Source organism: Haliotis cracherodii, unplaced genomic scaffold, assembly GCF_022045235.1.
Source record: "Haliotis cracherodii isolate W230 unplaced genomic scaffold, xgHalCrac1.p SCAF_2, whole genome shotgun sequence".
Classification (NCBI taxonomy): domain Eukaryota; kingdom Metazoa; phylum Mollusca; class Gastropoda; order Lepetellida; family Haliotidae; genus Haliotis; species Haliotis cracherodii.
The window spans coordinates 42,713,786-42,726,684 of NW_027266275.1; the positions used below are offsets into that span (position 1 = coordinate 42,713,786).

The 12,899-nt window shown below is 44.1% G+C and overlaps 1 protein-coding gene and 1 pseudogene across 1 annotated transcript in view; one reads left to right on the plus strand and one right to left on the minus strand.

Moving 5' to 3' along the window:
- Positions 1–12,899, minus strand: part of LOC139468127 (cytochrome P450 4V2-like) — a 58,682-nt gene that overhangs the window by 18,688 nt on the left and 27,095 nt on the right. Inside the window, exons 4-10 of the mRNA XM_071249885.1 lie at positions 12,225–12,415; positions 11,646–11,715; positions 11,245–11,371; positions 8,245–8,439; positions 5,227–5,329; positions 4,376–4,443; positions 53–119 (exon numbers count right to left, since the gene is read on the minus strand). Of these exons, the coding sequence (XP_071105986.1) occupies positions 53–119; positions 4,376–4,443; positions 5,227–5,329; positions 8,245–8,439; positions 11,245–11,371; positions 11,646–11,715; positions 12,225–12,415 (821 nt within the window). The remainder of the gene's footprint in view (positions 1–52; positions 120–4,375; positions 4,444–5,226; positions 5,330–8,244; positions 8,440–11,244; positions 11,372–11,645; positions 11,716–12,224; positions 12,416–12,899) is intronic.
- On the plus strand, positions 9,694–10,116 carry LOC139468952 (uncharacterized protein DDB_G0286393-like; annotated as a pseudogene).

A 12,899-nucleotide genomic window follows, 5' to 3' on the forward strand; every position in this document is an offset into this window, starting at 1 on the left:
TGCAAAATACCTATGCTACAAACTAGGCAACAAGTACGTATCATTCTCATACCTATATCAGCATCATCAGTAAGAGTGCGAGCAAAGGATGGCACAGATGGGTAGAGTCTCAGAGCTTCCTGAAATAAAACATCAAATAATAGTTATCATTGTTAATAATTCAAATAATATTACTTCTATGACATCAGAGCCTAAAATCCTGCATTTGGCTATCATCACACCAATCAAATATTCAGAGTTTTTAATAGAAGTCTTCTTCACTGTCAACTATTCATAACTTTTTGAGATATTAATAGTATCTCCCCTCTTGCTCATGCCTGCCAACTTGTCCTCACTTAATTCCATCATCAGTAGCCGAGATGATTATAATTGGGGAGGTGGGTGGGATTAACCCTGATATGATTGAGGTAGTATTTTTTAATTATTAATAATTATATTGTTTGATAAGTTTTATGATTAGCGAACTTCTATTACATCTGTGCCAGCATATATCCAAAGGATCAGTGGTTTGTGACATCTAGTAATACTCTGGAGAGTTGACAATCTACTGAATTTAAAAGGAATTTTACCAACTTTGTCCTTTTTCCTTCAAATCCAGAATTTATGGGGTACTTATTGTTCCAAACAAAACCCTACTAGTTGTTTGATCAATATTAGGTGTACATACCTCATAGGGCCTGTTTTCAAAGGACACAAGCAAATATGTGTTAAACTTCCATACAACTACCATTATCGGCCGACCTGTTATGTACTTGGGATCAAAATAATAACAGAAGAGAATGGTTGGATACAAAAAGGCCACATGTGGAAAGCGGGGAGGGGTGCTAGACTGAGCAAAGGGACATAACTCCCAACAGCAGCAGCGAAAAACCATGTGCTCTCTACTGTACAACAGATGAGCTATATGCACTTGTGTCCAGCCACGGAAGCAGGAGGGCTGGAATGGGCTCCCACTGTACAAGCAGGCAACCGAGCATACGAGCGAAACCTTATTGGTCCAGCGCCTGTCAAAACCTTGCCACACTTAACGGGATTTATTATCAGACACTAATCAGCGACAACAATAGCAACATTCATAATGTTTTACGTTTTAGCTGCATTGTACATGAAGGTGCAACAAGAGCGAAGGAAGGGAGTTTGGGTCATTGTTATGTAAGCATAATCACGTACTGTAGCAGTTACAAGATGGCGAAGTGAGTGTTTTTGAAATGACATAATGTGTTTGGCAACAAGGCCACATGTTATTGTAGTGGTTGTTGCATATCATAAAGTGAAGGGGGTTAAATCATTTCAGTGTCACAGAGTGTATAAATATTATTAACTTAGTGTGACTATGTAAAGTTGAATGTGGGTGTGTGTATGAATGGATGAGTGTCTGCCTATGTGTACATGTGGATATAAGCGAATACATGATGTACATAGGATACTTTGATAAGCATGGAATTAAGTTTAATATCATAAGTTAAGGTAGATTTATCAGGTGGGACAAAAGTAACATTTCACTAAATATTGCTAAATGACATTATATTTGCATCCTATTTCCCAATTGTGATGTCATCAATTGACCCTAAGCAACCTACACAGTATGACCTCACTTCCGGATCTGATGACAGCACTTCCAGAGGCCTTGATATCATTCCCGCAAATTGTGACCAGGATCACTTGCGTTAACCTATGACCTGTCCTGCATGTAGTTGACAATTTGTTTCCCCGGCTCTTGCTGCAAGGGGGTACGAAGGCAAGGTTGAGGAAACTACCTGACTGAGGCTGTATATCACCTGTAAGTTTCAGGAAGGACATGGAGGAAAATGTTCTTGTCATGCCATTGACAATTGTAGACCACCTATTACACAAGTACTGATTTGCAAGAAGCAAGACTAGTACACAAAGCCCTGATTTCCTGATTGGCTGACAGGAACTCGTTGATATATCCATGGAGACACAGTAGTTGAAAACTGATGCAAAGGCATATGCAGGTTGCCTCCTGGAGGCTGATCATCAAATCCCCAGTCCTGAGTAAAGGGCAAAATTTACATACTGATTCTATCTGGTATTTCGGTGGTCATAACAAATATTCCTTGTTTAAAACTTTCAGATCTATGATAATGCAAATATCTGTGGTGTTCTTCTTGGGTGCAAGGAAGACTGGAGAATAGAAGCCTTGGCTGGGATCCTCCAGTTACCGTATGGCACACTTGTCTATTATACTAAGAATCCATGTGGATTTGTGACTGCTGAAGTTTGTCTTTCCCGTAGCCACCTCTGTTGGTCTGACAGTATTCTTTTCCCAATGGTACAAACTCCTTTCTGGAGGAGTCATGAAAAAGATTATCCCTGGATGATTCCAGACAATGTGTCTTGACCTACTAGGTGGAGTGTCAAAACCAATCTGTGCATCCCGATGCACTTCTCCAGTACCTTGTTGGGTCTGTCAATAAACAAATGCAGCGCTGTGATAGGTTGGCTCACGACCTTCCTCCTGGTTTGCTCTGAACCTGACATAGTTCAAACTTGTCTCTGCAACAATGAGGTCTGGATATCAGCCCGACCTGGTCTTTACAGATATAAACTGGCGTATCTCCTGGTATCCCAGAGTCAGAATCCTCCAGTGGTTGGTTGAGGTCAGACAAGCGTATCGGCAAGCCCATGTCATGAGACTTGATCAGTTTGTAGAAGTCCAAATTGGAAGGATCAGGTAAAGATCAGTCACGATTGTGGTACATTCAGCATTACAATGAGGAAATGGTAGCTTCTAGTCACTTCTCAATTTCCCGATGCAATCATTAACCTGGTTGATAACCATCACTCAGCCACAGGAGAGTGAAGTGCTTCCATCTGGAGGTGGTGGGCTAATGGCACCCCATATACTCCAACTTCTTCCAAACAACAACCTCCTCCACAGGTGGCTTGAGGTCTGACATAAGATAATAGAATTCCTCAATCAACTCCGAAAACAAGTGTCCTGGTTTGTAGTCAAATGATAAAAGTGAATCTGATAATTCCAGAAGAGACGAGGCATCTAAATTTCTGGTCTGGATTTAAGCCTTAGTAAGTATGACCATCCCCTAATCCACTGGGTAACACATAGGATCCATCCCTGAGTATCAATCCGAATTGTTGACAGTTGGCAATCCTGTGGGCAAAGCCATCCATCCCGCTGTCCTCCTGTCCTCCACCTTACCGTGTCACTAGCTGAACAGACAGAGGACCAAAGACTGACGTAATCATGCTATCTCTGCTGGTAACTGTGGCAGTAATAGTCCACTTCTTCGTGCTCCGTGTTGGTGAGCATTGTGTCCACTGTATTAATCCCTTTCAAGTACAGTAGGACATTGTGGGCAACAGCTCCAAGCACTGTCTTCCAAGCTCAAGCTGGCCCATTTCTCCCAAGATCAGCAATCCTGAAGAAACTTGGAGAGAGAATCACACTGGGAGCATCTACCGTCCTCAGTGGATCTCGTAAATCAGCACTGAAGGAGGTGATGTAATCTTGTTTCACCTAGCAACAAATTCTAAGGTAAACTAATCCTTTTCAAATATAACACAGATGAAAATCACTATCTTGTCTTCTTGTAAACAACATAACTGAAGACATTATAGTGTGAAAACGACCAGATAATGTGGTAAGACAACTTGGCAAGTTACTCCTATTATTACACATCTGGCTATAAAAGCGTTCATTGTGTATCTAGACATTGGTCAGTAATCCATATACTTTTTTCCAAAATTTCATTCAATTTTGTTTAGATTAATTTCAACAAAATCGTGTATGATCTGATGGGCAAATCCCCTGATCACATCAACTCACTATGAACTCGCCTAGAAATGAACATTAGGCATTAGAGATACAAAGTCTTTGGTCTTCCTATCATTTCCTAGGAAATTTCTATTCATTAATGATAATGCCCAATACAGTAAGTATTTTCAAACTAAATCAAACATAGATCAGGGGAAAATGTGTCAAGAGCTGATTGGTATTTCAAGCTTATTTTACAAGACAAATACACATGTAATCTTAATCTCCGCTTTTGAAACATTATCCGGCATACAGTACACAAAGACCATGGAATTTGTAACTCATCATGTTTAGTGATGTTTTATCGTAAATTTTATGTTTTCATTGACCAAATTTGCAAACGGCAAAACAAGCACACAAACTCCTATTGCCGCCATGACCATAACGAGATGTGCAGTAAAGAAGTGAGCATCAAAGGGAAGTAACTGCACTCTATATTGGATCGTGCTGTTTTGAAGTATTGTAGCATTTCACTCCCGGGTTCGTGTGTTCAAGACACAGAATATTTAAGGATTTTTGTTATTTACTTAAAATGGCAATAAAATACACATAAGCACATAGTCTATGTTTCCTCCTCACCTTGATGCAAGACTCCAGGTACTTGAGATCCTTCAGATTCTCCATCGTGGCAGGCTCCTCACTGTCACCTGTGGTGTAACAGAACAGCTATTTCTACAGATTCCTATTTCACAGGCAGGTAAAGGATGCCAAGTGTGAACTTTATGGGTGAAAAGAGAAAATCAATTGCACTGTCTGATAAACCATTGTCTAATTTGACAGACATGTTTAAATTTTGACGGATAAGAGCCAAGTCATCTTGGATTGCTTGTTTCCATTTCATGGCTAGATCTATGTTTCAGTATTGATATGAGCAGAAACATGAAAATAGATGAATACAAAAGCAATGTTAGTGATTATCTTATGTAAGCTCAAGAATAAATACATGATCAATCTGAAAACGGGTTTGTTTGGTGTCACTATGATAAACCATGCCATAGGCATTTTACATGAAGCTGGTCGTAGAATTGTGAATGAATAAAAAGCAGTGCCGTCATAACTTCTCAGCCAAACATATTAAATAATTCAAAATTAAACCAATCATAAGGTCCTACAGCCTTACAGTTAAGTTCTCGTGGCCATGTGGTTTAAATTTTTACAACTTTTCAAAAACAAAAGAATTTAATATAGTCATGAGAAAAACTGAATCCCAGTGTTAATGTATCTTTCGTGTAATGTCGTATGTTAATGTCATGTCAGGCTCATCCCGAACGTCTGGCTGACATGACAGACTTCCTGCCATGAAGTAAACTCACCTTCATCTTCTTCTTGGAGGTGGCAATTCCAAGTGAACTAATAAACCAGTAGTTAATGATCAGGTTTCAACTGTAGTATATCCTCCCAACTCAGCTGCAAAGCATTGCAATTCTTACCAAACACTGAGTCTAATTCCTCATGTAGTTTCTGCTGTATCTTCGTGTTGGAACTGATGAGGAACACTGCCCAGTTCATGGCTGCAGCAGTTGTATCATGACCCTGAAGAATCAACATACATGCTCTTGCTACATACATAATTGTACAAAATATTCATCTATAATTAGTTCATTCTCTGTCATCATCAGATGCCTGCTCATGTCCCCCCCCCCCCCCCCATCTGTCATCATCAGACAGCAGCTCATATCACCCCCATCTGTCATCATCAGACACCTGCTAATGTCCCCCCATCTGTCATAATAACATCATCAGACACATGCTCATGTCCCCCCCCCCCATCTGTCATCACCAGACATCTGCTCATGTCCCCCATCTGTCATCATCAGACACCTGCTCCTGTCCCCCCCATCTGTCATCATCAGACATCTGCTCATGTCCCCCATTTGTCATCATCAGACACCTGCTTATGTCCCCCATTTGTCATCACCAGCCCATCACTACCACCAATGTCCTATACCGGCCCATCACTACCACCATTGTCCTACACCAGCCCATCACTACCACCAATGTCCTACACCGGCCCATCACTACCACCAATGTCCTATACCGGCCCATCACTACCACCAATGTCCTATACAGTCCCATCACTACCACCAATGTCCTATACCAGCCCATCACTACCACCCATTTCCTTTTGCAGTCCCATCACTACCTCCAATGTCCTATACAGTCCCATCACTACCACCAATGTCCTATACCGGCCCATCACTACCACCAATGTCCTACACCAGCCCATCACTACCACCAATGTCCTACACCGGCCCATCACTACCACCAATGTCCTACACCGGCCCATCACTACCACCATTGTCCTACACCGGCCCATCACTACCACCAATGTCCTATACCGGCCCATCACTACCACCAATGTCCTACACCAGCCCATCACTACCTCCAATGTCCTATACCAGCCGATCACTACCACCAATGTCCTACACCGGCCCATCACTACCACCATTGTCCTATACCGGCCCATCACTACCACCATTGTCCTATACCAGCCCATCACTACCACCAATGTCCTATATCGGCCCGTCACTACCACCAATGTCCTACACCGGCCCATTACTACCACCATTGCCCTATACCGGCCCATCACTACTTCCAATGTCCTATACAGTCCCATCACTACCACTAATGTCCTATACCGGCCCATCACTACCACCAATGTCCTATGCAGTCCCATCACTACCACCAATGTCCTATACCAGCCCATCACTACCTCCAATGTCCTATACCGGCACATCACTACCACCAATGTCCTACACCGGCCCATCACTACCACCAATGTCCTATACAGTCCCATCACTGACATTATGTCCTACACCGGCCCATCACTAACATTAATGTCCTACACCAGCCCATCACTACCACCAATGTCCTACACTGGCCCATCACTACCACCATTGTCCTATACCGGCCCATCACTTCCACCATTGTCCTATACCGGCCCATCACTACCACCAATGTCCTACACCAGCCCATCACTACCACCAATGTCCTATACCGGCCCATCACTACCACCATTGTCCTATACCAGCCCATCACTACCACCAATGTCCTGTATCGGCCCGTCACTACCACCAATGTCCTACACCGGCCCATTACTACCACCATTGCCCTATACCGGCCCATCACTACCACCAATGTCCTATACAGTCCCATCACTACCACTAATGTCCTATACCGGCCCATCACTACCACCAATGTCCTATGCAGTCCCATCACTACCACCAATGTCCTATACCAGCCCATCACTACCTCCAATGTCCTATACCGGCCCATCACTACCACCAATGTCCTACACCGGCCCATCACTACCACCAATGTCCTATACAGTCCCATCACTGACATTATGTCCTACACCGGCCCATCACTAACATTAATGTCCTACACCAGCCCATCACTACCACCAATGTCCTACACTGGCCCATCACTACCACCATTGTCCTATACCGGCCCATCACTTCCACCATTGTCCTATACCGGCCCATCACTACCACCAATGTCCTACACCAGCCCATCACTACCACCATTGTCCTATACCGGCCCATCACTACCACCATTGTCCTATACCGGCCCATCACTACCACCATTGTCCTATACCGGCCCATCACTACCACCATTGTCCTATACCGGCCCATCACTTCCACCAATGTCCTATACCGGCCCATCACTACCACCAATGTCCTACACCAGCCCATCACTACCACCATTGTCCTATACCGGCCCATCACTACCACCATTGTCCTATACCGGCCCATCACTACCACCAATGTCCTATACCGGCCCATCACTACCACCAATGTCCTACACCAGCCCATCACTACCACCATTGTCCTACACCGGCCCATCACTACCACCATTGTCCTACACCGGCCCATCACTACCACCAATGTCCTACACCGGCCCATCACTACCACCATTGTCCTATACCGGCCCATCACTTCCACCATTGTCCTATACCGGCCCATCACTACCACCAATGTCCTACACCGGCCCATCACTACCACCAATGTCCTATACCGGCCCATCACTACCACCAATGTCCTACACCGGCCAATCACTACAACCAATGTCCTACACCAGACCATCACTACCACCAATGTCCTATAACGACCCATCACTACCACCAATGTCCTACACCGGCCCATCACTACCACCAATGTCCTATAACGACCCATCACTACCACCAATGTCCTACACTGGCCCATCACTACCACCAATGTCCTACACTGACCCATCACTACCACCAATGTCCTATACCGGCCCATCACTGAAATTAATATCCTATACTGGCCCATCACTACCACCAATATCCTACACCAGCCCATCACTACCACCAATATCCCATACAGTCCCATCACTGACATTATGTCCTACACCGGCCCATCACTGACATTAATGTCCTGTACCAGCCTATCAATGACCTATGAAAACCTATGACACCCACTCACCTCAAACATAAATGTGTCCACTTCTTCCCTGATGTCGTCATCAGACAGAATGGCTCCATCATCAGACATGTGCAGCAGCATGTCCATGAAGGCCAGGCGTTTCTTCCTGCCCACAACCTCCTCCTCCTCCTCCTCCCGACTGACCGCTCCAATCTCCCTCCTGGAGGACAACTCCTGCTTCTTCTCCAAGATCACCTGAAGACAGATTCACAGTGACAGAAAAACTGGAAACTTGCAGGGTTGTAAAAGCATCTACAAAACATCAAGAGATACTGACAAACATTTTTATCACATATACAAATATATTGAAACTTTAACCAAGAAAATGTTAAAATATGACGGTGATACCAATCTGTCCCATCATTATGATCAATATCCAAAACAATGTGTAACAGTCTATCCCTCATAATTATCCTCTTTGTCCTAAACCAGTCTCTTCTGACTAGTATCGTCCCCCTGGCTACCATCATTATACTTTTCCCCACACAAGACGTTTCACAATAACAACCAGTGTCAGTGTGCTATACCAGTCTGTCACTCTCAACAATGTCCTATACATTCCTGTCACTGTCATCAATGTCCTATACCAGTGAGTGAGTGGGTGAGTTGGGTTTACGCCACTTTTAACAGTATTCCAGTTATATCGCGGCGTGTCAGCTTAATGTGGGTGGAAAGCCTGAAGTGATGCAGGTCTCAGACGTTTACCACTTTGGTGAAAACCATGAGCACAGGTATGGTGCTGACAAAACTAGAAACATAATCGTGGCGAACCGGGATTCGAACCCACCATCATAGGTTTCTGGCGTGCCCAAGGGACACAACTCTGCACAGCGAATCGCGGCGCCTTAGACAACTGGGCCACCAGTGTCCCCTGTCCTATACAAGCCTGTCACTGTCATCAATATTATATACCAGCCTGTCACTGTCATCAATGCCCTATACAGCATGTCACTGTCACCAATACCCTATACCAGTCTGTCACTGTCATCAATGCTCTATACCAGTCTGTCACTGTCATCAATGTCCTACTCCAGCCTGTGACTGTCATCAATGTCCTATACAGACTGTCACTATCATCAATGTCCTATACAGCCTGTGACTGTCATCAATGCCCTATACCAGCCTGTGACTGTCATCAATGCCCTACACCAGCCTGTGACTGTCATCAATGCCCTACACCAGCCTGTGACTGTCATCAATGCCCTATACCAGCCTGTGACTGTCATCAATGCCCTATTCAGCATGTCACTGTCATCAATGCCCTATACCAGCCTGTCACTGTCATCAATGCCCTACACCAGCCTGTCACTGTCATCAATGTCCTATACCAGCCTGTCACTGTCATCAATGACCTATACCAGCCTGTCACTGTCATCAATGTCCCATACAGCATGTCATTGTCATCAATGTCCTATACAGCATGTCACTTTCATCAATGACCCATACAGCATGTCACTGTCATCAATGCCCTATACCAGCCTGTCACTGTCATCAATGCCCTACACCAGCCTGTGACTGTCATCAATGCCCTATACCAGCCTGTCACTGTCATCATTGCCCTATACCAATCTGTCACTGTCATCAATGTCCTATACCAGCCTGTCACTGTCATCAATGACCTATACCAGCCTGTCACTGTCATCAATGTGCCATACAGCATGTCATTGTCATCAATGTCCTATACAGCATGTCACTTTCATCAATGACCCATACAGCATGTCACTGTCATCAATGCCCTATACCAGCCTGTCACTGTCATCAATGCCCTACACCAGCCTGTGACTGTCATCAATGCCCTATACCAGCCTGTCACTGTCATCATTGCCCTATACCAATCTGTCACTGTCATCAATGCCCTATACCAGCCTGTGACTGTCATCATTGCCCTATACCAATCTGTCACTGTCATCAATGTCCTATACCAGCCTGTGACTGTCATCAATGCCCTACACCAGCCTGTGACTGTCATCAATGCCCTATACCAATCTGTCACTGTCATCAATGCCCTATACCAGCCTGTGACTGTCATCAATGCCCTACACCAGCCTGTGACTGTCATCAATGCCCTATTCAGCATGTCAATGTCATCAATGTCCTATACCAGCCTGTCACTGTCATCAATGACCCATACAGTATGTCACTGTCAGCAATGTCCTACACCAGCCTGTCACTGTAATCAATGTCCTATACCAGCCTGTCACTGTCATCAATGACCCATACAGTATGTCACTGTCATCAATGTCCTATACCAGCCTGTCACTGTCATCAATGACCTATACCAGCCTGTCACTGTCATCAATGTCCCATACAGCATGTCATTGTCATCAATGTCCTATACAGCATGTCACTTTCATCAATGACCCATACAGCATGTCACTGTCATCAATGACCCATACAGCATGTCACTTTCATCAATGTCCTACACCAGCCTGTCACTGTCAAAATCCTATACAGCATGTCATTGTCATCAATGTCCTATACAGCATGTCATTGTCATCAATGTCCTATACAGCATGTCACTTTCATCAATGACCCATACAGCATGTCACTGTCATCAATGACCCATACAGCATGTCACTTTCATCAATTCCCCATACAGCATGTCACTTTCATCAATGACCCATACAGCATGTCACTGTCATCAATGTCCTACACCAGCCTGTCACTGTCATCAATGTCCTATACAGCATGTCACTTTCATCAATGACCCATACAGCATGTCACTGTCATCAATGACCCATACAGCATGTCACTGTCATCAATGTCGTACACCAGCCTGTCACTGTCATCAATGTCCTATACAGCCTGTCACTGTCATCAATGTCCCATACAGCATGTCACTGTCATCAATGCCCCACACAGCATGTCACTTTCAGCAATGTCCTATACAGCATGTCACTGTCATCAATGTCCTACACCAACCTGTCACTGTCATCAATGCCCCATACAGCCTGTCACTGTCATCAATGTCCTATACCTAGCCATGATTTTGACGCCTACCTTCTTAGTAAAACTGTGCAGGATGCTGAGACACTTGTCATGTTCATTGCCTGAACCAAAGGTGTTGAAGAGGACACTAGGCCAGTACCATGGAGACCTCATGCGTTTCAGTAGAATAGTGCTCATCCTGACAAACATTAGCAGCAGAGGTAAACATAATGTGTTGAGCAGCAGCATCTAAGATCCCAGATTGAAGGCTCTTGCCTGAGAGATTAGTTTGGGTCACATGTGTATTCCTAGTAACATACATTTATACCTTGTGTTTTATTTGAGAAAGATAATTCATGCTGGTACAATAAGAATATAAAGGGCTGTGGCATAAGAACCTTTCAGCATGGTTAGTGCAATACACCTCCTTGAATAGCCTCACATAGAACCATGCATACACACCATATACTCACTTGTATACTGCACTGACATATGCAGAGTCACTATTACTCTGAGCATTAATGTTTCGCCCCATTGCTGTCTCTGGAATAGAAACATAACCACAATAACTTGACAGAGAAAAAGCAGCAGGGAAATGCATACGTTTACAATTGGTTGTGTCACTGTGGGCATACAAGACAGCCTACTGTATTATAATGTACTATGTACTATGAAAGGACTGATACAAGGATATGTGCGCTCAGGCTAGTTTCAGCAATCTGACACCCCAGGAGGGTGTGTCGGGGCTGTGTCGGGGCTGTGCCATTAGGCACCCAATACTCCACGCATGGTGGTCGCTGAGGCCCACTGAATGAGGTGGCTGCTGGGTATCAACTCACTTTCAGATGACTAACCACTTAACATGATGTGGCTAACTGGACTGTTCTAAACCACTGGTTTATCAGATCAAGCCTGGATTACCAAAAAGCCACTGTGACTTAGCCGCAATATTGCTGTGTGAATCAATCATTCCCCAGCCACCACCCTGGGTGTACACTTGTAGTTGGGAGCTCCCCATGGTTTCCACTCATGGACGACATCAGTCCACTCACCACAGATGATGTCCAGAGCACATAGGGTGATATCTGGGAAGATGTTGAATGGCTTGTTTCCAACCTTGGACCTTAATTTCTCCTTCAGTATTTGAGCCTGCTCATTGAACACCGAGACAAAATCTGTCAGGATCTTGAAGTGAAATGTCGGTGTGAGCATCTTGCGTCGCCCATGCCATTTCTTCCCTGTGCTGTGACAAATAGAAACGCCACCTTAATGATCAAACTACTTTTGCTTCATATATTCACAAAGTGAAGATACTTATGATTACTAATATTGTTAACAATTTTAAGAATGCTGCTGCTCCATTAATGTACTTCCTGAGAAAAATGAAACAAGCGTATAGTCGATGAAGTCATCTATATTCCCCACCATTTTAACACGTTATGGTCCCAAACCAGGTAACTGACCCAACTGGCACCAGTTCAGTATGTGCTTATTTAATTTAACGGTGTTTGAGTTAGGCTCCGGAAACAAACAGCACCCTTATAGAACCTAAGTCCAACTTGTTGCCATGGAAACGTAAAAAATAAAAATTTATAAAATTCCTAAATAGCAAAAGGCACCAGTTCAGCATGAGTCTGATAGACATGCAAAGTTTCGTAGAGAAATATTTAACCGTTTCTAAGTTATGCTCCGGAAACGATTTCGGGACGCACGCACACACACACAGA